We start from the raw sequence: 25,003 nt of genomic DNA on the forward strand, positions 1-25,003 counted from the left end.
CCCCCATGCAGCCTTGCAGCAAAAAAGCACAGCACACTGGACAAGAAACGATCGAGCAGCTCCTACTACTCTGGAACAAAGCCAAAAACAGAAACTAGAGCTTCTCTTGTTCTGTTATTATGTTAATAGACAAAGCATCTATAGCTACAATAATTTTTATGTCATTACATGTGAACGACAATACAATTGTTGTTTGTAGCCCAGAGCAATGTATAGTACTGGTACTATAGCTCATAGTTCCCTGCTAAATACACTCAAATGCATGGGATTTATTATGTAGCATTCAATTAGAGTGAGCGTAATCTCGGTATAGAGTACGATACATACAATCGACTGGTTTTCTCAATTTCTACGACACTCACTGTCATCGTCTTGGATGCAGCAAATCTGTGTTCCACCTGACAATATAATACTCTGTCTATCAGCCTCGGGTAGTGACAACTCAACCGTGAGGCATTCCAAAGCCTCTTCAACAATGTCATCTGGTAAAAGTTCAATATCGAAGCATCTCTCACCCGTTACACTGTCCTCGGGGGTCAGTGTGAGGGGGGCACTGATAGCGGTAAAGTCAACACCAGGTGTGGCTGTGTGGGGGTGGTGGGTGTGTGTGGAGAGTGTGCGTGTGTGTGTGTGGGAGGGTAAGTACATATAGCTTATATATATACACATCTCTCATATACTTGTACTCTTGTACAAGCACTCTTTTCCCACACACAAAAATACTAGCTATTCAAATAAACCCTCTGACAAACTCACTACAATGCATTAATTATATTAGTGGTCCCAAATTTAAAATTAAGATTCACCAAAGGCGTATAAAAGTGAAAGGGCTTGCAATGCTACGTGCAACCCTACGTGCGAGCAAAAACTAAAGCCACAGATATTAATAGAATTTATTTTAGACATTACTATACTGTTCTACCACCCCCATTATAGTTTCACGCAAACTGTTGCATGCCCTCTCTCGTTTTCTACACCCTTGGTTTGACTATAATTATTCCACCTCTCACCTATTCCAACAGCAGCAGGTGTGCTGCTGTTATCAGGCACTCCGATCAGTGTGGATATCTCCACTTCAACGTCTCTGGCTATTTGGTTACTGAACGTGATGCAAGTGCGGGCAGTGGTGGCGCTCTCAGGGATCACATCTCCTTTGGTCACCGTCAGAGACAGCACTGTGTGTGTGTGTGTGGTGGGAGGGGGGTATACACAGTATATAGTCATCCATTACTTAGAGTTAGTACAGTTTCAATGTACATACTTAGGAACTGTTGAATTGTTATGGATCAATGTTATGATGCTCATAAAAGACTTCTTATAGGGACAGTGGCTCTAGATCGATCCTAGTGTGCGTTTGTGTGCGTGTCTTACCGTCATCATCCAAGATAAGGACATCGGTAGCGCTATTATCACCCAGAGTGACCAGCTCAGGTGATCCCTGTACCATTAGTGTCCAGCTAAACATCTCAGTCTCTTCCAGTGCAATACTATCGTCGGTGATGTCGAAATCGATGCATTGCACGAACTGGTCCGGTGCGAATGTGATAACGCGATCAACTCTATTACCAGTTTCAGCTTGAAATGCTGCATGTGTGTGTGTGTGTGAGGGAGGATACATATTGATGTCAATATCTGGATCGCAAACTAAAACTGCACTGGTCGGTGGTGGTGTTTGGTACTAACCACTTCTATATAGAAACAACCACCTATTAGAGACCTAGTTTACCAGGCAACTTTGTGGACACATCACTGCTTCATGCACAATATCAATAGCCAATACAAAAGATGGTATGCATGCAGCTACTAAACAATGCCCCTCCCTCACACCCCATCATACGCCCACACACACTCACACACACACACACACACACTTACGTCCTCCTGTCACCATGACGGAGATAGATTGAGTGGTGGCTCCCACTTTCTCCACACACACTGTTTCGCTACCCACCCCCTCAGCGAACATGTAGATGGGCTGCTGGAACATTGCCAGCAATTGCCATTGTATTTTGGACACTATTGTTCTAGCATCCTGTCTAAATATTTGTTCTATTTATATGAAAATTCAAATATTACTCAATCATTTTAACTACTGCGGAAATAAATGCTACTATAGACTATTGTAGTGCGTGCGCAAGATCTTCGCTGAACTAGCTACGTTCACTGCACTGGTGCTGGTGAGTAATATTATTGTTTACCTGTTGGTTGAGCTCATGTAGACTTCTGTGGTAGATTCTATCCTGTGGCAGATCTCTCTAGTCACTGTTACAGGCCGGTACAAGTAGATCTAATAACAAAATACTGAGCATGCAGTACTGCCAGCTCAGTATTTTGTTATTACTTTTACCGGCCTGTAACAGTGACTAGAGAGATCTACCACAGTAAATAATTATATAGAACAGTACAGTATAGTAGTCAGTTCTCAGTCATATTCTTCTCAGTCCTGTTCTAGTTACAACACTTTTACTAAATTAAATTTAACTTTCTTTCTTGGCTCTTTGTTGTCCGCTTCTTTTGTGCTTTCTTCTTTTGTTTTTTTGGCTCTAAATCCTAGCAACGTGTAGTCTGGATTTAAAACTTCTGACACCTGGACATCGTATGTTTGGCTGAGCCTCACAACTTTCTTTAAATAGTTCTGGGCCTTTTTCTGAGACCCCATCGGAAAATAATGTGTTCCAGTATCATCTGCTGTTGTAAAATAAAATTGTTTTCCCTCAGTTCCCATCTTTACTAGCGACCCAATAGGAAAGGAGTTCCTGTGGTGCCTGATCTCTCGTAAGTCGGAGTCGATGTAGTACGGGTACGGGTGGAAGTGGCAGCAATTTCCCATCTCAATTCTTTCTCTGTTCTTTTTTGTATAGTAATTTACTGATTCACATGACAGTAATAGCATGCAATCAATGGTAGTAAAGTGTGTCAAATGAATAGAGATAAAATCTTTATGGTCACTAATTATTAATCTTCCAGCAGACCTGTTCATGCAGATCGACCTGTTATGGACTCGTCAAAGAGGCAACGACCTGAGAAAGGATACTATTCCTACCTCCATAATATAAGCTCGGCTGACATGGACTTATCTAGCATGCGGGAAGCACGAGATGTGAGAACCACTCTGAGCTGTAAGTCTGATGACAGTCTGCCAGAAGGGGTCTTCCTTGTTGAGAGGATAATTCATCATCGACTAACTAAGGTACGTAACATTTTATGATATATAGCCCTATACGATTGATTCTATTTCTAGGGGAAAACGGAGTATTTGGTAAAGTGGGCTGGTTACTCATTGGAACAGTCTTCATGGGTCGCTAAGGAAGATGTGACTATCTCTACTATCCAGTAAGATTATTAAGTATGGCATGGCAGTGCACTGTGTATTACTATAATTATATCTGCACATTTCCCCCCTTTCAGATCATACAATACACCACAAGCACCACATACCGAGCTTATAAGCGACGCAACAAGAAGATTTGTTCTGTCCATTCAATGTAGTTTAAATTTAGGTACTGTAAAATCCTGTAATTTAACTATAGATTTCCGGCTAGATGTATTTCGTTACCTATTTAAAGATCGAGGAACCCAAATGACCCGCGGAAAGCTCCAACTTCAACAAACTGATTTTAACGATGAATATTTTATAGGTAGTTGGTATATTTTGTATGATAGATATGGCAATGGCTGCACAGTAGATTTTCCTATTGTAGTATGTCCTAGAATTAAGTATGGACCGAAAACATATAGAAATAGCAATGGTGAAATGTTAGAGTCACCTAGACTACTATCTGAAATTGTATGTGTAAATCTGGTGAAAAAACGTTGTTGATCATTGTTAATTGTTAATTGTTAATGCATGCATGGCCCAACCTGAGCAGCCAATACGCACTATGTGACTCATAACTAACTGCTTCAGGCCAATTCTCTACCATAATGCTTTTAATGACTCTCAAACAAATGGCTGGGTCAACACGCATCCCGACTTACAGCTAACCTTGTCAGCCTTCCATTAGAGAGCACGGATTTGCCTACAATTATACATAGACTATGTCATAGTTAAAGCTAGCACCAGATTTAAACATGAACGAATGAATGTAAGACATAATTAGTCACATAGTCATTCAACATTAAGAGAAATGGTTTCTAAGCTAGGACGGTCATGAGCATGATAAGAAAGACATTCCTTAATTACATGGGCAAGTTCAGTTGACTTAATTACAATGGAGTTCATCTTCTTCATTATTCTACCTAATGAGTATATATCGCTCTGTGTGCTCTGTAAAACAAGCCCATCGCGGAGGTCTGGAGCTACTTGAGTGTGTTCTTTTATGTAAATAACTTTCTGTTCCTCGGTCAGGCAGTACTTCTTAGCATGCTTTTCTTTACATGCCTTTCCAAAATCCACAATACATGGCCGGATACATTCTAACAAAGTAGTCCCTAATACTACGTTGTCTACTTTAAGATCATTGTGAAGAATACTCAGCTTGTGCATGTATGATAGACCATCACAAATTTGGATCAGTATTTGCATCCATGTCTTAGGGCTTAATTTAATTTCGTTAGTCGAATACAAGGCAGAATAATTATAATGAAACTTGTTGCTGCTTCACGCTTACATTAGACATTACTAAAGCTCTCCTGGTGGAACAAATACCAAAACAGTGTGGTATATAAGGGCTGGAATTTAATGTAAGTAATATACTGGCTTCATGCCTAATCGATTCGATTGAGGAGTCGGAAGTAAATGTTTTGACACAGACGTCAAAACACTCTTTAAAAATCATACGAGAGCATGTTCCAAACCGACCATTTCCTATATGAACATCACCACCCCCATCTGCTAAACATTTCTCACTTATCTCTGGAACTACAGTAACTCCTCGCATAATATCAGCATTCGTACACATTCTTGGAGTTGCCTTGGGTAGACTGATTGCACTCGTCTTCATGGCTGCTGTTAGTAACTTTAGTGGTCGTTGGTGACTGCAGGATGTTCCCAGAGTTCCTGTCCGTAATTGCTTAGCTCGATACACGTTGAGTTCCCTGTATGAACAATATTATTTACTGGCTGTTAATCAGCAACTTACAGTTTATAATCTATTGCCTTCTTCTTCCAATTCTGAACATTTTTCTCGGCACATTCAAGGCTCTTCTTCTCCATACACAGCTGCTTGCCAATTTTGTCAACTCTAGCTTTTCGATTGAGCCTCTTGAGCTTGGATCTTGAGAATGTCTGGTCAGCCATTTTGTAATAAGTCTAAGAGAACCAGAGGTCGCAAAATACCCGCCATAATGCATCTGAGAAGTGTTATCATGCTATTGAATGAGTACTGTGGTTAATTTAGTGGGTGATAACACCGCAGCCTATTCACCCGCCCACTCATATTGACATGGCTAATTAATTTTGTTACATAACAGCTCAAGGGACCTTTTGTTCCATTATCCCGGGCCTCCTAGCTATGGCAGTAAACAAGCAGTCCAGAAGAGCAGAGAGCCTGTCCATCACCATCTCAAATTCAGCAAAGAAGTACTCTGACTTCAGCCACACAGAACCACAAGTACAGCCAAACTTCTCTCTCTCTATTCCTATCGAGTTGCTGCATCATTGGTACATGAACAAGAAGGCAGAAGAGACATTCATTAGCTTAGTTAATAGCATGGTAACAATAGTTAAACTAGCACAAAGCGATCGTCTGGAGAAAAGGCTTGCAGAACAAGCTAGCAAGGTAGCAAGAAGGATACGGGGGCTAAAAGGAAGAAGGAGGTATGCCGTACTTGCTGGAGAATACAACCTCTTCGTGCTTGATGGAGAAGCAGAATCGTATTCTGAAATTGAGCAGCAACTATCCACTGAATCTCCACAGCCAACAACAATCCCCGAAACAAGTAGACCTACCACAGCACACATCAACAAAGGCAAAAAAGTTCACGAGGTATCACCACGACAGGTAAAACGAAAGCTAGCACACTGTAAGAGCTCTGCAGAGCAAGCGCTTTGGTTTTGTGAATCATTCGGTCTTCAGCCAGAATCTTTAGAGCTACGCAAACAGACAGGATCTCCCATCAAATTCAATTTTTTATCTAGCCCATCTCACAAGCCACAACATCAAACGCCAGCTCTTTCACCAAACGATTCTGCGAGGGTACAGCAAGCTCTTTATGTACTTGACAGGTTTGCTGTGAGTGACGAAGCTTATCATGAATTGAGCGTCGCATCTGATTTACCACCACTGTACCGAATCAAGGATGCTCGCCTCTCAATTAACAACTCTCTCGACATCCGACATCTCGAAGGTCCTTATCCTGGTGCTTATAGACCACCGAAAGCTGCAATCCAGGAAGAGCTAGCTAAGATCGTAAGTAAAGAAGAAATTATACATTATTATTATGGATTATTATTTTAGGTTCATTCAGGGAAAGCTATCACCCAACCAGTAAAAGTAAAACTCAGTGGTGACGGAGCCAGATTCACAAGATCATCCAATATCATACTTCTCTCATTTGCATTTCCAGAAATTCAAGACAATGTTTTATCAGGCATGGGTAAGCTTAACAATAAAAATATTAAACGAGAAAGTGGTGAAAATATTTTTATATTGACATTCATACAGGCAATCATACTTTTGCTGGCCTAAAAGCCGAAGAGTCGTATGAAACAATTAGTTCAGGACTATCTGAGGTATTGAAGGAGTTGAACGACATCATTTCACACCCACTACTCACTGTTGATGAAACAGAGTACCGCCTTGAGTTTTTCCTGGGTAGTGATTACAAGGTGAGAATGTATAGTTAATTACTGACTATAAAAATTGCATTATTAGTTTCTTTTACTGAGTATGGGCCTCAACAAAGCAACCTCTATGTACGCTTGTGTCTGGTGTACCATCAAGAAGGATGAAAGGTATATCTATAATTATTATATGCTTAAACCTAGCTTCCCCATTTGCCGCTATAGGTGGGATATGTCAAAGGATAGGGCTGACTACACCGTAACAAATGCAAGAACATTGAGTTCCCTACAAGCAAAAGGCGCACTTCCCAGCAGTAAACCAGCAAGTGTACGACTAGGATCAATTACAACACCACTACTGAACATAGAGCCAGACCATATAATACCCGATGAGCTACACCTACTCCTACGTATAGCTGACGTTTTAACAAGAAATCTCATTCTAGAGATAGTGGCATCTGCTAAACAAGACAGACAAGGAAACGCACATATACTCACTCACCTACAAACACTACAGACGATCGTTAAAGACTGTGGTATCACGTTCAGGGTATGGGAAGCAAGGGGTCCAGATGGCAAAGCTTCTGGACATTACGAATGGACATCACTGCAGGGGAACGACACCAAGAAGTTTCTGGAACGTCTCCCAGTGAGGTTTGCTGACCTACTGAAGGAAGAAATTCAAGCTAAAATGGCCCAACTTTGGACAGTGAGTACTAATTAAATTTCCCTTCCCATTTTACAAACATAATTATTTATATGGTCTGGCTCTATAGGAATTTCTCTCTTTGTATAAGATGGTTTCTAGCTGGACTCCACCTCCCAGTGAAGTGGTTGAGCAAAAGGTATAGTGTTAGTTTACTAGTAGGGAGAACCATTGTATCTAATTTACTATAATCTATCATGATAGGCGAAAGACTGGATAAGGCTTTTCTTGAGCTTGAAGCACAAGTGTCAAGGGTTTCAGGAAAAGAATATTACGCCCTATATGCACACACTGGTCTTTCACTTCCCTTACTTTATTTCAAAATACGGAAATGTCAAGATGTTTAGTGGACAAGGTGAGTTCGAGTGTAAAGAGATAACATTTTAATCACCTTTTTCTCTAGGGGTGGAGAAAAATAATGATGACGCCAAGAGACACTACTTCTCCAGTAATCTGCATGACCCAGTGGGGGAGGTTCTGAAAGCTGAAGCGAGAATAGACGAGACATCACAATTTAAGCGAAAGAAACGAAAGTACATACGAAAAACTCCATTAGATTTAGTAGACATGAACAAACAGCCACGACTTGACTCTGAATCATGATTAATTCTACCCAACATAATAATATAGTATACTATATATCCTGATAGATTGTACACATTTACTATCTTCAAGTAAATGACTGCTAGCCTATACTTACTTGCAGCCATATACACTCACTTTACATTGCTGGTACATTGCGATTAATGGGGAATTCCCCAAATTAGTGGCTCTACGCAGCTCTTGGGTATGTGTAGATAATGCGATACGTCATTGATAATTGTGGATTTTTTGACAAAACTGGACACATTTTGGAACCGCTTAGTCCACTTTATATCGAGCAGCAGCCGCTTTAAGCAGCAGAGTAGGCCGTATATTTTTGCTGGCAATCGGCAAAAATGAAAATATATGTGTAAGAATGCCGCAAATCAAACACAAAAATACAAAATAATCAAATTTTACAATACAATACACGAGACAAGCGCTGAAACATTGATCAACAAAAGCAGTTAGGGAACTTATACAAGCTGGCTGGCTAGCTTCTTGTGGGATTCCAAGGTTAGCTAAGGTGTATTTCTTCTTCTTTGTATCGGCAAATCAACTGAAAGTAGCTCCCTACAAGGGAAAAAGGGAAGCATAGCCTTTGGTCTCATAAGAACACATATAAAATCATACCGTAATATACAGAAAATTACTAACTGATTTACTGACATATTTTAATTGGTGTCCAGTCATTGCTGGCAATGCTCACAGTCACAGCTGCAATGATGTCAGAATTAGGTTACAAGGTGACACATCGTGTAAAGATGGCATGAGAATGAAATGGATTCAAAGTAAGAAAGGCCTTGTTTTTGGGGACATTTGGTCTAAACATAACAAATGACAGAGCTATAGCAGAAGAGCTATCGAATGCATCTTTTCATTTCGTAAATAGATGTTCCTAACTATAGTTATGGACAATCAAAGGTAGCCACTGAGAAATAAACACAATAATTATTATGAACCATCGTTATCAGTAATCTCTACGGTGGTGACGTTGGGTGATAGGATAACGTCAACATCACCAGTTGTCAATCGACCAATGAAACGCTCCAACACCTCGTTGATGTCATCTCTCCGTATATCCACGGTGATGGGAATGGACACTGTCCCCTCATTAAAGGTCAGAGCCTGGGTCACACCAGTGTAGTCCGATCCATCTGTGGGAAAGTTATAAAATCAATTGTGTATCCATAAAAATGACACACAGTACATAATTGTACATCCAGATGCAAGTATTGCAATCAACTGAAAGTCTACTCATTGCATGGGACCTGTGGAGAATGTTTGTCTATCGAGGTGTCTCTATTTTAAGGGAGTCTAAACATGCATGGTAATGGTTTCACTGATGTATATTCAGCATGTATGTACACCACATGTGTGCATATATACACAGTACAGTGCCCCATATGTATCTATAGCAGCACTATAGAGTCGCTCTTCTTACCAAGGGCAGAACCGTCCTCTGTAGCAAAGTTAACAATGACATCACGCCTGAGATCACCCATGAGAACGTTCACAAACAGCTGTACGTTGTCGTCCACGTCCTCAGTAGCTTGGTACACAGTCTGAGTGAAACCAATTACCACTCCTGCACATGCAGGGACAATGATGTATCACATTTTATGCAGCTAGATGATTCAAAATACACAATTAATTGAATTGAAGCTAGCCTCTTACTATTTTGTAAGTCATTGTTGTCTCTATACATACCTATACTAAACACATTTGGGTAACACTGTGTGGTAAAACCTCCCAGTATTGGACACCTTCGAATAACAGACACACCTCGTTCACTGACTTGTCCGTTATTTGGAGGTTCCACTGTATGGTCATGCATGTAAAGCAAAACTTAGATAAACCTGCTAGACACTTACCTATACACTGGAAGCATTGACCACCCTGATTGTAATACAGTCCTGCATTATTATTGACACAACAGTCCTCAGCATTGGAAGAAGGTCCCCCCACAACAAGAGTAGCACAGCCAGGATCAGTGAAACATCCAGTGAATTGGGCCTGAGCTGCAAAGATAATTTATAGCTCTTTTAGTAAGAGAGCTATAATTATGAGCATGCCTTACCAGTGGAAGTGAGCAAGGTGATCACTGTCATTAATAGTGTCAATAGGAGTTGATGTGAAACTCCCATCCTGTCTTTGATTGTGCTCCTGCTAGATCTAGATCTACTGTATATGTGGAAGCAATTCTACATCTACTAGTTAAAGCCTACTGTACTGGCTCCATAGTTACTGCTTTAACTTTCATCTTGTCATGTACAGGAAATTACTTAGCCTTAATTAATTCTGGATGATAATAATTATAAAGTATCAGTTCACAACTAGATCTACATCTGTTTCAATGTCCTGTACATTATATGAATTCGAAGTAACTGGTTTTAATTATTATCGTTCATGGGGACTGTCACAGGCCCATAAGCCTCACAGGGTGTTAGTTCAAACTGCACCTCTGAAGCTCCGTCCCTTGCTGTAGATGGTTGAGGATTGAGAGCTCAGTAGCTAGTTTATAGCCTAGTACTAGCTAAAAGCATGGGCTGGAGGAAATAGAGAAGAAAACATTGACCGAAACGTGGATCGTCAATGCTATTTACGTAGCGTTTCCCATCCCTCTCCCTTCTTATATCTATGTTTGAGCTAAAAACATACACGTAGCCATATACGCGTTCCCTATATTAACGAAGTGTTTTGCTAGAAGGATTAAAATTGAAATTCATATCTTAGCTTGCAATTAATTTTGTTGCTGCATGCATGCTTCAGACGTACAATATATGCATGCCCAAGTCTGAGCGCAGTGATGCTGTTATAATTATTACAAGCTTGAGGGAGCAATAATCTTCACGTATCGCAGCACACCTTCTTGTGCACACTGAAGAGGACTAGCTTCCGCCCACACTCGATCTTCACATGTCCTTATCTCATCTCCTTGAAGCTGGAACCCTTCATCACAAATGTACGTAGCAACTGTCCTATGTGGTCCTTCAGACACATTGTACATGATCATTCCATTAGTGAGTGGTGGAAGATCGTTACACAAAGCTGTGATTACATTATGTGATTAGCAATCATATGTTTTCTCAACTTACGGACACATAGTGGTTCTTGGCCAGTCCACGCCCACACCATTCTACTTCCTGCCTCTCCAGTGGTACAGTTCCTCTCATTATCCCCATCTAGGAAGAACCCATCCTCACACGTGTACATTGCTATGGTTCCCGGGAAAGAGATGCCAATGTGATACAAGATTGATCCATTCCCAGGAGGGAGCAGCTCTTCACACTCTAAACCTGCATGAATGCTTTTAGTCCACTTTCTATTATTTCAAGTTTAAAACATTAGCAGCTTTCATCTCACAAGTTAAGGAACAACTTACGTTGACACGTTGGTGGTAATCCATCGAAAGTGCTGTCACTTTGACAAACTCTGATCACGTTTCCGATAAGAACGAATCCAGGGAAACAGATGTGCTCAGCGTTAGTTCCCTCGAGGTATGGAGCCGTCGTGTCAGGTGAGTACTCAATACGACCATTAACAAGCAATTCTAACTCTTGACAGATAACTATGAAGGTTGTATATCAATTGCAAAAAATAATATTATGCGTTCCCAAGATTTTATTACACGTCCTCTCAAATATGCTATGTCCTTCAACTACTATTATAAGCTACTAGTAAAATTAATAATTATCATAGTACGTGTACATACCTTCGTCCTCGATGATGGTAGCATTGGCAGTGCCTGGACTCAGGGACACTCTCTCCCCACTAATGATGATTAGTAACTTGAAACATTTCATTATTCTCAATTATTGGATCATCAACTGGAATCTGAATGCTTTGCATGCCTGCGCTCAGAATGATTGGCATGTTGATAATCGAAGTGTAGTCCAGACCAGCCATAGCAGCAAAATCTGTGTGTGTGTGTGTGTGTGTGTGTGTGTGTGTGTGTGTGTGTGTGTGTGTGTGTGTGTGTGTGTGTGTGTGTGTGTGTGTGTGTGTGTGTGTGTGTGTGTGTGTGTGTGTGTGTGCGTGCGTGCATGCGTGCGTGGGTGCGTGCGTGCGTGTGATAATAATATTTATGCGTGTCATAAGATGAAGACTCTCACCTGCTATCAGACCGTTAGCAGTTGAGAAGAACAACTCAATATCTCTGTTCAATGTATGACCACTATAGCTAGTCACTCCCACAGTGAATATGATTGGTCCTTTGTCCTCACTGGTAGAGTATGGTGGGTTGATGAAACCAACAGTCACCTCTGTACATGTATGGATTAGCGGGTATGACAAGCACAATATTCACCTTCATTGTCTAAAATTGTGATGTTACTGCCAGATGGATCGATCACAAGGTTTTCAGGTAAACTAGTGCCTTCAAGCGCAATAAATTGCAGAGAAAATTGCTCTTCAAGTTCGTAACGATTGTCCTCTGTTATCTCAACCATGAAGCAACTCCGACGATTAGTATCACTAAAGCTTAAAAAATGGGCAAAACGGGGTCCAGTCATTTCCGTATAGTCATTTCCATCTATGAATCAAACAGATTACAATAAACAGTGTTGTAACAGCATCTCTACACACTATACCTGCTGTGCCTCGTACAGTTTCAACCCCAAGACCGACCGTTAATTCTCCAATTGAACTTTCTTCTGGAGGTACAAACATTCTCACACACACTTTCAGAAATCCAATCCCTTCGTTAACTATGTATGAGGTTCGCTCGAAGCCAATGAGGAATCCAAAAGTTAGCACATAATACTATACAGTAGTTATAACTCACGGTCATCATCTTCAATAATGATGAAGAATTCAGGGTATTCTGGGAGGGTCTCAAACCCTGGGAACATTCCATCAGTCTGAGTGGGTAGGCTTAGTCTGAGTTGAGCAGCTTCTGTTACCTTAGGCAGTTTGTCCGCAAATATAGTCACTTCTACAAACACGTCATTCTCCTCTGGTTCTATTGATTCTAAAGTTGATGATGGAAATGAGAAATCATTGTCCTCTCTGTCAGCTGAGAGAATGGCATTTCCAAGTCCATCTGGAGCAGTTTGGAACAAATTAACTACAAAGCTGATGGTTTGTTCAGTGACATTGCCTGCTCCTTTAATAATTTGAATTTGGTGATCGGCTTCTACCTCCGGATATGTTGTATTTGGTAGGGAAAATCCAATAAAGATATCTGTGTGTACAGATTATTATATTTATTTACTCATCTACACAATAATTATGTAATTAACTCACCATTGTTGTCTACAATGTCGATGCGAATTATATCGCCGCCATTGCTTTCAATTGAAGCTAATGGTGGCACGTTAGCTGGATCATGAAAAGTTAAAGTAACCACAAAATACTCCAAGGCTTCGTCAATCAGATCATCGTATATCAGTACATCTCCAGCCAAAAGAATCTCCCCACCAGCCATAAAATTCAGTGTGATGGGTGTAGTAACGAAATCTATCCTGTCTGGAACTATGGTCAGAGTGAATTAAATAATTATAGAAATCTTCAACTTACTAGTGTTAGCTCTTGCAATTGGTCTGGTAGTTGGTAGAGGCCTAAAATCTTCAGTAGCGACCATGGGTGTCAGAATTAGTGAGATATCGGAGGCCAATTCTACCTCATTGGCCACTGTCACCTCAATGAAGATGAAGCCATCATCCTCATCTAAAACTTCGTCGCTCTCTCTCAGCCGAAAAACGAGGGCTAATAATAAAATTACTCAGAATAGCATAATTTGCATAATTTTTTTACCTGTACTATCCTGTATAATGAACTCCTGCCTACTCCGAAAGAAAATATTTGGCAAAGATGAATCAAAAAGTGCTCGGTTAACATTGGCCACATTAAGCAGTGCCAATTCCAACACAAAGGTCTCATCTGGTTCCAATGCCACTCTGTCTGCTTGGAAGATGATGGAGGTAGTTCCGCCAGGGTTGAGAGTTAGAGAAACAACACTCTGACTTATACCAAACTCATCTTCTAATGCTGTTAGTGTGGAAGTAAGCAACATAAACTCCATTCTGTATTTCTGTTAGTATAACAATACCTGTTCCTTCCCCATTGTAGTCAATGGCCACCCTAAGCTGTGCATTAGATGGATCCTTGAAGTATCCAAATGGAAAATCATAAGGAAATTGGGCCTCTGGTCTAGTGAAGGAGTCCGAGCCAAAGCCGTACACTGCATACAGTGACATAAAAGCTTGGTGGATGTGTCAAAGCTACATAATATGCAGTATAGATAAAAGTACGTATTCAGAGGGAAACTCAAGGAGTAGGAAATAATTGGCCTTGATTGATGCTAAAAAGGATGCCAAAAGTATAATTAATGGCTGCAACATCAGTACAGTATAGAGCCTTGCAGCTCTCTTCTCACTCTTGCAGCTACCAATAGCTAGAAGCGTTCTAGTGCAGATATAGAGCTAACAATAATTACTAAGTAGAGTAGCAACACTCCATGGATAAGTTTTGCTATGCACTCTACTGAAAAGGCTACAATAACAAGCAAAACTACAGGCATAAGGCATACCTGTAACTCACATTATTTTGCAACAGCTGTAACAGTTTACGCACACACACACACACAACACACACAAAACGCTTGCGCATTGCACACTGAAGTATAATTATAAAAACAATACACGGCAACTACTGAACCAACAGTTAACTAAAAATATAATGTTAATCTATAATCGTAATGAATGTAAAGCAAAAACCAAACAGCTCTCCTGATTGGCTTGAAGCCATCATCTCTTTAGCTCTAGCTCTGTGTGTGTGATATCTATGAAGCCTCGATTTAACGCCTCAATAAACTTTGGACTAAATTAAGGGCCTGGAATCGAGGCTAAGATATAGGAGTGAGGTGTTTCACCATAGATAGTAGAGGAAGGGGATTGGAAATGGGATCACGTGAGCTTATGCTTGCAACGTGAGGGATCGTGCGCGTTGCAACCAATAGACACCTTGAAGTGTGATTTTCCTGGTTTTGAGGTCAAAAGAAGCCTTTGAAAAGAAGCAAATGAGAGGATACTAGGTAAGTAAAAGTATGAATAGCGGCCCTAAAGTTTGTCTTGAGGCATGGCTAGGTACAAATGAAACATTATTTACTAGCTAGAAGCATATTCACTCTCGGTAGCACACACAATTTGAAGATTTTACAACACTTAGCTTCTTCTTTTTATTTGTGGGGTAAGAACTGACTTATGAATTGCATCTATTGTAAATGAATGATCACAGTAGTAGTACATGATGGTATTTTATTGCTTCAGCTATATATTGGAAGTGGGGATATCATACTTCTTGAGTTATTGGCCGATTTGTTGATTTCCACTAGCCATCTTTGCGGGGTAGCATCTCCATAACTAAGCTGAGTTTATATTAGAGACTCGGCAGTATTAAAGATCAATGTCCATATTATTGCTTCCAATCCATTAGATTTTGAAAATAACTATTCATGCTCTGATTTTGTCACCGCAGTGTCGATGTGTGGCAAGAACTTGGACTGAGAAAATCAAATCACTGGAAGAACATTGATAATTTATGTTTAGATAGACCTTCTATTGATTGTTCATTGTTGTCTATGCATGATCATAAGCTTTTAGTTTAGCATAAACTGCCATTATGATTATTAGTGCACAACAAGTTTATTGCAAGCTCAGCACTTTAAGCTGCATCCATGGTCGCGGCTATAATTGAGGTTGTAGCAAGAACGGTCCTTGTGAAATAGTGCTAATTGCCTGTGTTTCCAGTCGCCTTCCTCTACTATCTATGGTTTCACGTGATGCAAAACTGTCCTTTATCAGTTACTGTATTACTAGAATATTTTGCTGGTGAAACCACAAATCTACCGAAAATTTGACCTTTTGCGATATAACTATTGTTTTCTGGCAGGGACAATAGCGATCACGTTTAATTATCTGATGCTCGCAAAACATTCCAAGCTAAAAATTAACACTGACCTATGCACTGGAAGCATTGACCACCATCATTGTAATACAGTCCTGCATTATTATTGACACAACAGTCCTCAGCATTGGAAGAAGGTCCCCCCACAACAGCAGTAGCACAGTCTGGATCAGTGAAGCATCCGAATTGAGCCTGAACTGCAAAGACAATAATTATATAATAATTATACATAATTATAGGTAAGCTTATAATAGCTATTGAGCAGGTCTTACCAGCAGTAGTGGAAATGAGCAAGGTGATCAATATCAGTAGATCTACAAGTTGATTTAAAACTCTCATTCTGGTTGGATTTTTTCCCCCCTGCTGTATACACTAAATCTATCTACTGTGAAAGCAGCTCTATCCATATAGTTACCAGGATTTTGTCATGTGCAGGAAGTTATAAAGCCTCCAGTAGCTAGACCTACTATGTTAGTCACTTTATATAATTATGGGATAAGAATAATATTATGGTTTATCAGAGGACCAAAATAACATTATGCTTTCTTGCAAAATTATTTGTGTTGGCTAATGGGTTGTTTTAGCATTGCCCTGTATCAACACATCATGCTCTGGTGGAGCCTGCATGTAGGTATAACCAAACAGTGCATGTTTACGTATAGACAATACTAAATAAACGTTTGATCTACGTCAATATTTTGCTGTCTACTCACTGCGTGTACCGTAAAGCATCATGAAATGCAAATTATGGACTAACAGATCTTGACAAACAATATATATAGCTTTGTATAATTATTTAACAGAATAGCTAACCATACACACTCACATGATCATGGAACAATTATAATAATGATTCAAACGTTCATCAGAATAATTATAGCATTACTCACATTCACTCACGTACAAACTAAATTTTAATTTTGTAGTTTTTTCGACTAAAATCTATACACACAATTATTGCATAAAAGTTGTGTTAGGCTGGGGTAGTGACAACACCAGAACATCTTGACTCCTCGAAATGGCTGTAACTGAAGTCAGTGGCATACGGTGTGTCCACTCTGTAGTCAGTGTACTCCCCGAATATCACCGGACTGTTGACAGTATCGTCGAGGATCTCGTACAGAGGAGCGGCCTGGTTTTGTCCAGCATAGAGACAGTACTCCATCTTGTACTTCCAGGTTAGGGGCCAGAGCCAGCCGACGAAAGATCGCTGTGGCTCGTTGGGATGGTTGGTTGTTATGACATAGTAGCCGTCGCTGTTGACTCCATCCTGCACAGGTCCAGTGTAGGGCTGTACTTGGATAGGGACGTTCCAGAATTGACCTGCACAATGAAAATAATCATTATTGTACTATCTGAGTAGCTGAGAAACCACAGCAACACTTTACACATCGTAAATCACACACATGCATAGATTACCATATTTTTATACCCCTATAATTATACCTATATAACTATACATAGATACTATAATTTCACACTCACCCAGCAATCCGTGCGACCGTTCCGCCAGGTCCAGTCCTCTAGCGATCACAAACCGGATATTATTAGCGTGGAAGATGATCTCATTCTCGTCAGTGCTTGCTCTACTCCAGAAGGTTGTGTTTAGACATGACACCCACATCACAAGATCGATATCGGCACAGTTGGGAACAACGATCCTCACACGATTGCGGAACCTTCGAACGGTTATTCCAGCATTCATATAATCTGTAACAGGAACGTCATCAATAGATGCACTACACTGGTCCAGGGAAACTTCAATATTCCTACAAGTTCCATTTGAATCTGTAGCTCGCACGTATATAGCGTCAACGATGTTGATATCCTCATTTGGTATAACTCTAGCATAGCGAGCGTTCACACTGACACAAGCATCACTGACAAGATTGAACAAACCACCATCGTCACCGTGCACCTCGAAGCATAGATTAATAGGGTCGTTCTCTCCAACATTCATGATCAAAGTCTTGTTGGGCACGTTTAGTGGCACGGAGAATAGAGGGTCTCCAGATACGGTATCGTTGACTGTCATCAAGGTAACTGTAGAAATGCATGAGAAATATATACGTATATATATAGTGTGTGGATCATGAGTACTATACAATCGTTTATACACAGTGCATAGATATTAAGAGATGCACAAGCGCCTGCGCAAGTACGATTTAGGAGAAAGCAATATCATTGAAGCACACACCACACAGCATACGTAATTCAATAATACTATTATAGACTAGCTATAAAAAGTTCTAGTACATAACTACAAGTATTACCATCGGAAAAATGTTAAACAGTAAATTGAAAGGTTCAACTACAAACACATATTAGAATCGAATTGATTGTACGCGAAATCGGTTTCGAACTGTCCGGAAACAATATAGTCCGTGTAAATTCCCTCGATCACTGGTCCATTAGCAGGACCAGCCGGCACCTCATACACACTACCAGCGTGTCCATCTCCGGCATACAGACAATACATTCGTCTTTCGTATTCCCAGGTAGGGAATCGCAACCAAGCAATAAATTGCCTAGGGGGATCGCCTGGGGAATTGATAATTACGCTGAAGGTGGCAACGTCATCTTCGACTTGAGGCTCCGTGAAAGGTCCGTTATAAGGCACCACTTGGATAGGGATATTCCAGAATTGGCCTGTGGAAATGAGTAAAAATATAATTTAATCAGTGATCACAATCTACGTATGATTATACAATAACTCACCGAGAATACCATGTGATTCTTCACGGAGATTCAGTCCGCGGGAAACCACAAAACGAATTGCTTCTCCTTGGAAAGTGAATTCGGTTCCATCAGCGTTAGTACGATCGGTGCTCCAGAAAGTTTGCGTCTGACACATGACCCACATGACCAATCCTCTAGCAGAGCCACAGTTTGGAACAGCTATACGCACTCTGGAAGGATACTTTCTCACCATAATATCATTCATCGAATACATATCATTAATCACCACACCGTCCACTGTAGCCGTACACTGATCCAGCAGCACTTCGATATTGTGACAAGACCCGTCGCTAGCAACTGCTCGTACTGAAATATCATCAACAATGTTTATATCTTCCCCAGCGGCAATTTTTTGGTAGTGAGCATTGACACTGACGCAATCGTCACTCACAAGGTTAAAGTACGAGTCTGAACTGCCATGAACTTCGAAACAGAGATGAATAAGATCGTCTTCCCCCAGCGGCATTATAGCTGACTTGTTTTGAACATAGAGGGGAACGGTCATGAGGGGGTCTCCAATCACAGTGTCGTTGACTCGAACGACGTTGATAACTGCGTGTGTGTGTGTGCGTGTGCGCGCGTGCGCGTCTATGTGCATGTACAAGGTATGTAAATGTGCATTTGGTACTGTGCTAGGGAAATAATGTACTGTACTCGTATAATTATAATAGCTAGTATACACAACATTTGTCCTTCGTCCTCCCTGGCAGAGTATGGTGGGTTAATGAAACTAACAGTCACATCTGTACATGTATGGGTCAGCAATTATAAAACTAAGGTTAAGGAATCACCACCATAATTTACCGGTATTGTCCAAAATTGTGATGTTACTGCCAGCTGGATCGAGTACAAGGTTGTCAGGTAAATTAGAGCCTTCAAGCTCAATAAATCGTAGAGAAAACTGCTCTTCAAGTTCGTAACGATTGTCCTCTGTTATCTCAACCATGAAGTAACTCCGACGACTAGTATCACTAAAGAACAAAAAAAAGGCACCACGGGCTCCAGTCACTTCCGTATAGTCACTTCCATCTGTGAATCAAACAGAATGCAATAGACATGCAGTGTTGAACAGCATCTCTACACACTATACCTGCTGTGCCTTGTACAGTTTCAACCCCAATACTAACGGTTAATGTTCCTAATGGAGTGTCCTCTGGAGGTTCAAACATTACCACGCACACTTGAAACATTCCAATCCCTTCATTAACTATGTACGAGGTGTTCTCAAAGCCAATGCGGAATCCTGAAAGGTAAGCATTAATTATAATTATAATACTGTAGTTATAACTCACGGTCATCATCTTCAATAATGATGAAGAATTCAGGATATTGGGGCAGGGTCTCAAACCCTGGGAACATTCTATCAATTTCAGTGGGTAGACTTAGTCTGAGTTGAGCAGCTTCTGTTAACTCAGGCAGTTCGTCCGCAAATATATTAAAAACTACAAACACGTCATCCTCCACTGGTCCTATTGATAGCAAAGTTGACGGTAGCAAGAAGAAATCGTTGTCCACATTGCCAACTGAGGGAAGGGCATTTCCAAATCCTTCTGGAGCAGTTTGGAACAAATTAACCACAATGTTGATGGTTTGTTCAGTGACATTGCCTGCTCCTTTGATAATTTGAATTCGGTGATCGGTTTCTACCTCCGGATATGTTGTATTTGGTAGGGCAAATCCAATAAAGATATCTGTGTGCAAGTTTTTATTCGTTTATATATGTTATGCTTTTTAACTCACCATCGTTGTCTATAATGTCGATGCGAATTACATCGCCGCCATTGCTTTCAATTGAAGCTAATGGTGGCACATTATCGGGATCTTGAAAAGTTAAATTAACCACAAAATACTCCAAGGCTTCGTCAATCAGATCATCATATATCAGTACATCTCCAGCCAAAAGAATCGGCCCACCAGCCGTAAAATTCAGTGTGATGGGTGTAGTAAAGAAATCTATCCTACCTGGAACTATAGTCAGAGTGAATGATTGAATTAAGATAAGTAATAAACGTTCAGCTTACTAGTGTTTGCTAGTGCAAATGGTCTGGTAGTTGGTAGAGGCCTAAAATCGTCAGTAGCGATCATGGGTGTCAGAACTAGTGAGATATCGGAGGCCAGTTCTACCTCATTGGACACTGTCACCTCAATGGGGATGTATCTAGTACCCTCATCCACAACTCTGTCGCTTTCTCTTAGCCGAAAAACGAGGGCTAATAAAAAATTAGTCAGAATTGCGTAATTTGTATAATTTTTTTACCAGTGCTATCCTGTATAATGAACTCCTGCCTACTCCGAAAGAAAACATTTGGCAAAGATGAATCAAAAAGTGCTCGGTTAACATTGGCCACATTAAGCAGTGCCAACTCCAACACAAAAGTCTCATCTGGTTCTAATGCCACTCTGTCTGCTTGGAAGGTGATAGAGGTAGTTCCGCCAGGGTTGAGAGGTAGAGAAACAACACTCTGACCTATACCAAACTCCCCTTCTAAAGCTGTTAGTGTGGAAGTAAGCAACATAAAATCCATTATCTATTTCTATTACTATAACAATACCTGTTCCTTCCCCATTGTAGTCAATTGTCACCCTAAGCTGTGCATTAGATGGACCCTTGAAGTATCCAAATGGAAAGTCATAAGGAAATTGGGCCTCTGCTCTAGTGAAGTTGTCCGAGCCAAAGCCGTACACTGCAAATACAGTGACACAATATTAAGTACACGGCAACTACTGAACCAAACAGTCTGGCTAGTTAGATAATAGTTAAAAATACGTCAATCTAGCTAAATAGTAATGTTCGTAAATGTAAAGCAAAAACTGCTTTCTATATCAGTGCACAAAGCACTGCGGGTGATGCCTCGGTGGATGTCAAAGCTACATAACATAAACCTGCTTTTAGCTGTTGCTAATACACACAGCACTGATGATGACATTTTTTTGGCATTAATTTTGCTGTATGTAAGCTTATCTGTAATGGGCAGGGAAACTCGAAGAGTGACCATGACCGATGCTAAAAATGACACCAAAAAGTAAAGCCAAAAATAATTATGGCTGCTGCATCAGTAGAGTCTTGCAGCTCTTTTCTCACTCTTGCAGCTACCAATAGCTAGTATTCCAGTACAGAGCTAAGTACTAAGTATAGAGTAGCAACTAGGGGTTGGTTGATTATGCTAGCATAATTTTGAGCAAAATACGTACATTTTTTGGTAAGAATTATGCTGGCATACTACTAGGCACCCCTTTACAAAAATAATTAATAGGCAGGTTTTACAGGTCAGTATGAGTTAAATAGTATCAACAGTACTGGTGCATGTTTAATTATCTCCTATATCATAGTGTAGATAGCTAGAGTCATGTGGCAATTATAGTTTGATGTTACTTGTGCAATGACATGGGGTCTATGTTGTGCTTTGGAGGGAAAATGTGGGAATAATAGAATAGGCTGTTTACTTGAGCATAAAATACTAGCATAATAGGTAATTATCTCGAACATAATCTACCAACCCCCATTGTAGTATAGCAACACTCCATGGACAATCTTTTTCATGCACAAAGGCTGCAATGGCATTCCAAGTAAGCAAAACTAGGCATAACTCGAGAACGAAGCATAATTTTGCAAATCCACGAATTAATCTAAGAAAACATGACTAGAAGCCTATACAAACTCTTATTTGAACTTCATTGTGATCCTTGAGTAGCTGTAACAGTATACACAGACACACAGACACACACACAAATACACTACCGTATATACCTTGCTTGCGCACTGAGGCATAATTATACAAAATTAAGGTACTATATAGTACAGATATCATGATGAACATTTTTGCGTTGCATGCAGGCATAATTACGGGAAAAAAAAGAGTAGGAAATGATTGACCGTAATTGTTGCGAAAAAGGATGCCAAAAACTCCTAAAATATTAATGGCAGCCTTGCAGCTCTCTTCTCACTTTTCCAGCTAGCAATAGCTATAGCGTTCTTGCAGAGCTACTAATGGAGAAGTTTTGCTATACACTCTTCTAAAAACCAATGGCATTCCAAGTAAGTAAAACTAGACATGTATAACTCAAAGCTGCAAATCCACGAAAATGTGACTAGAAACCTATATAAATTCTTCATTGATCCTTGAGCAGCTGTAGCAGTCTACACAGACACACACACTCACACTACCGTATACCTCGTGCACCGAGGCATAAATATACGCTTACCTATGCACTGGAAGCATTGACCACCCTGATTGTAATACAGTCCTGCATTATTATTGACACAACAGTCCTCAGCATTGGAAGAAGGTCCCCCCACAACAAGAGTAGTACAGTTATCAGCAAAGCATCCAGTGAATTGAGCTTGAGCTGCAAGCAACATAGATATGTACATGCACAAGATATACAGGATTAGTTATTATAATTATTGAGCAACTGAGCAGCTTAACTGGTATAACTTGCAGTGTACACACATACATGGGATTAAACAAGCAATTACTTAGTTAGTACACAAGGTTACTCTAATTATTTGCTTTTTTTCTACTTACATTCCTAGCTACAATGCTCTATAGCATACCAGCTGATGTGCTGATGAGAAAGATAGCCAGTGACAGTAGCAAACGTTCCATCTTGGTCTCAACTCTTGTGATACCTGCTCAGAGCAGATAATGACTGACAGGAGGAATGGAAATGACTAAAATGCATGACAGCCTACATGCAGTTCACCACAGGAAATGAAGCCACAATGATGCATTCACTGCATAATAATATTATATGTGTTGTGGTAATTAAGTTAACCACCTCAGGCACATTGTGTGTCAGACAGCAATATATCTAAGTACAACCAACACTGGATCTATAACCTGTTAAAATTATTATTTATACAGATCGAGCTACAAACGAAACAGTATTGGAATTGGAATGCAACACAGTCCATTTTATTACTGTTAATTGTTGCTACTGTGTTGTGTTTTACTATAAAACTGATGACTAAGTAAAGCAAACAAGTATTTTGAAACGACTGCTGAATTATTACTTACAGTGAAAATGCTTCAAAGGAGGTCAAAGTTACTCGAAGCATCTGTCCCGCACAATAGCATTCTCCTATGGGCTACCAAATCAATCATCATTGAATATCAATCAGTGCAAGAATGTTGCACAATAAAGCATTATCTTAGAGCAAACCAACAGGCAGATGGCCTATAGTACTCAATGTAGTGACCTTGGGTAGCTTTCAATTCCTGTGGCCAGTGGTAAACAACTCGTCATTGTGTATATAATGTGGGTAATGATATTATAGATAATGCATGACAACTATATACAAAGCCAAATAACCACAATAAGAATTCCCTAAACAGTGCAGCGTGGAAAATGATTTCACTGATGAGTGCTTGCATGCTCTGCTCCAGAAGGTTGTGTTCAGGCATGACACCCACATCACAAGCTCAATATCGGCACAGTTGGGAACAACGATCCTCACACGATTACGGAACCTTCGAACGGCTATTTTCCAGTACTGGTCCAGGGAAACTTCAATATTCCTACAAACTCAATCATGATTTGCATAGCTCACGAATGCATCGATCTGTCTGCCTCTCCCTCCCAATTGAATTCGTTCACATTCATTCCCAGGAACAGCATGTCCTTGTGACACCCCCAACATCAGCTTCGTCCCCTCGCCCCCTCACCCAGGCCAGTGAAGGAGGCTACCCAATAATTAGCCCTCGTTGCATGTGTAGGTGGCAACAGTCCCTTTTAAATATAATTATGTTTTCCTCGTCGGAGTCATAATTATGTGATAATAACTAAGTGCTTAATCATGCAGCTGAGTGTTTGTTGGCTATACGAGAGCGTTTTTAGTGTGACATTTTCAAACAATTGCAAAATGCGATCACCCTTCGAAAATTAATAACCGCTTAAGTGAAAACAAAATAATAAGGGCCAGGTAATATTGCTTGCCTGGCAAACTGTACAAGCTTTAATAAAATAATTATGTTCATGGAAGAGTACATTAGTTCACAACTATAGTATCCTGTGCATATATACATTGTTCAGTAACTATAAACGTGCATGGGGACTCAGTGTCACAGGCCCATAAGCCTCACAAGGTGTTAGTTCAAACTGCACCTTTGAAGCATCCTCCCCTGCTGTAGAGGGTTGAGGATTTCCAGGCTCATAAGCCTCATAGGGTGTTAGTTCAAACTGCACCTCTGAAGCATCATTCCCTGCTGTAGAGGGTTGAGGATTTTCAGTGAGTGTTTCTGAATTCCCTACACTTATATAATCATAGTCATGATCAGGAAGCTCATCAGCAACATCAGGCCTCCTGCATGCAAGGTGAGGGGGAGGGACGTGCAGCAATCATT

At 40.4% G+C, this 25,003-nt stretch overlaps 5 protein-coding genes and 2 long non-coding RNA genes across 21 annotated transcripts in view; 3 read left to right on the forward strand and 4 right to left on the reverse strand.

Annotated features, from left to right (window-relative positions):
* The window catches only part of LOC135335843 (uncharacterized), a gene marked incomplete in the record, with an annotated part of 743,773 nt that overhangs the window by 489,523 nt on the left and 229,247 nt on the right, over positions 1-25,003 (forward strand).
* LOC135336130 (uncharacterized) lies at positions 3,434-5,223 on the reverse strand. The gene is made up of 2 exons (XR_010394739.1): positions 5,082-5,223; positions 3,434-5,037 (listed from the first exon to the last, which is right to left on the reverse strand). It is a non-coding gene; the product is annotated as an uncharacterized LOC135336130 (long non-coding RNA).
* On the forward strand, positions 5,454-6,629 carry LOC135336020 (uncharacterized). 2 transcript variants are annotated; one of them, XM_064531785.1, is made up of 2 exons: positions 5,454-6,350; positions 6,399-6,629. In XM_064531785.1, the coding sequence occupies exons 1-2, from the start codon at positions 5,454-5,456 to the stop codon at positions 6,627-6,629; spliced, it is 1,128 nt and encodes a 375-aa protein (XP_064387855.1). The 2 variants fall into 2 exon arrangements, with proteins under 2 accessions (XP_064387855.1, XP_064387856.1); XM_064531786.1 differs by having other exon boundaries at positions 6,409-6,536.
* On the reverse strand, positions 6,507-8,661 carry LOC135336095 (uncharacterized). Its single transcript, XR_010394688.1, has 4 exons — positions 8,131-8,661; positions 7,822-7,914; positions 7,227-7,391; positions 6,507-6,751 (listed from the first exon to the last, which is right to left on the reverse strand). It is a non-coding gene; the product is annotated as an uncharacterized LOC135336095 (long non-coding RNA).
* LOC135336021 (uncharacterized) lies at positions 6,636-8,048 on the forward strand. 3 transcript variants are annotated; one of them, XM_064531788.1, is made up of 6 exons: positions 6,636-6,769; positions 6,816-6,895; positions 6,950-7,433; positions 7,501-7,569; positions 7,635-7,785; positions 7,834-8,048. In XM_064531788.1, exons 2-6 carry the CDS (start codon positions 6,831-6,833, stop codon positions 8,031-8,033), a joined length of 969 nt encoding a protein of 322 aa, XP_064387858.1. In that variant the 5' UTR covers positions 6,636-6,769; positions 6,816-6,830; the 3' UTR covers positions 8,034-8,048. The 3 variants fall into 3 exon arrangements, with proteins under 3 accessions (XP_064387858.1, XP_064387860.1, XP_064387857.1); XM_064531790.1 differs by lacking the exon at positions 6,816-6,895 and having other exon boundaries at positions 6,647-6,769; XM_064531787.1 differs by lacking the exon at positions 6,636-6,769 and having other exon boundaries at positions 6,816-7,433.
* Positions 9,892-16,356, reverse strand: LOC135335957 (uncharacterized). 2 transcript variants are annotated; one of them, XM_064531692.1, is made up of 15 exons: positions 16,193-16,354; positions 15,974-16,117; positions 14,065-14,196; positions 13,770-14,003; positions 13,533-13,721; positions 13,260-13,487; positions 12,799-13,197; positions 12,605-12,667; positions 12,322-12,546; positions 12,128-12,277; positions 11,728-11,932; positions 11,398-11,583; positions 11,111-11,311; positions 10,093-11,063; positions 9,892-10,033 (listed from the first exon to the last, which is right to left on the reverse strand). In XM_064531692.1, exons 1-11 carry the CDS (start codon positions 16,257-16,259, stop codon positions 11,787-11,789), a joined length of 1,977 nt encoding a protein of 658 aa, XP_064387762.1. In that variant the 5' UTR covers positions 16,260-16,354; the 3' UTR covers positions 9,892-10,033; positions 10,093-11,063; positions 11,111-11,311; positions 11,398-11,583; positions 11,728-11,786. The 2 variants fall into 2 exon arrangements, with proteins under 2 accessions (XP_064387762.1, XP_064387763.1); XM_064531693.1 differs by lacking the exons at positions 9,892-10,033; positions 10,093-11,063; positions 11,111-11,311; positions 11,398-11,583 and having other exon boundaries at positions 11,793-11,932; positions 12,128-12,237; positions 16,193-16,356.
* LOC135335909 (uncharacterized) overlaps positions 18,085-25,003 on the reverse strand; it is a 45,554-nt gene continuing 38,635 nt past the window's right edge. For 7 of the 11 annotated variants that reach the window (XM_064531603.1, XM_064531606.1, XM_064531600.1 and 4 more), the window contains 3 exons: positions 24,765-24,963; positions 23,186-23,878; positions 22,868-23,006 (listed from right to left, as the gene is read on the reverse strand). In XM_064531603.1, the coding sequence (XP_064387673.1) occupies positions 23,807-23,878; positions 24,765-24,963 (271 nt within the window). In that variant the 3' untranslated portion in view covers positions 22,868-23,006; positions 23,186-23,806. Of the gene's footprint in view, positions 18,570-18,638; positions 19,212-19,339; positions 19,403-19,463; positions 19,689-19,749; positions 19,903-19,951; positions 20,351-20,399; positions 20,628-20,680; positions 20,870-20,916; positions 21,151-21,211; positions 21,344-22,862; positions 23,007-23,185; positions 23,879-23,900; positions 24,964-25,003 lie in introns of those variants that run through there. The other 4 variants (XM_064531612.1, XM_064531601.1, XM_064531609.1 and 1 more) reach the window with 4 other exon arrangements.

The sequence above is a fragment of the Halichondria panicea genome, chromosome 5 (assembly GCF_963675165.1).
Source record: "Halichondria panicea chromosome 5, odHalPani1.1, whole genome shotgun sequence".
Classification (NCBI taxonomy): Eukaryota; Metazoa; Porifera; class Demospongiae; order Suberitida; family Halichondriidae; genus Halichondria; species Halichondria panicea.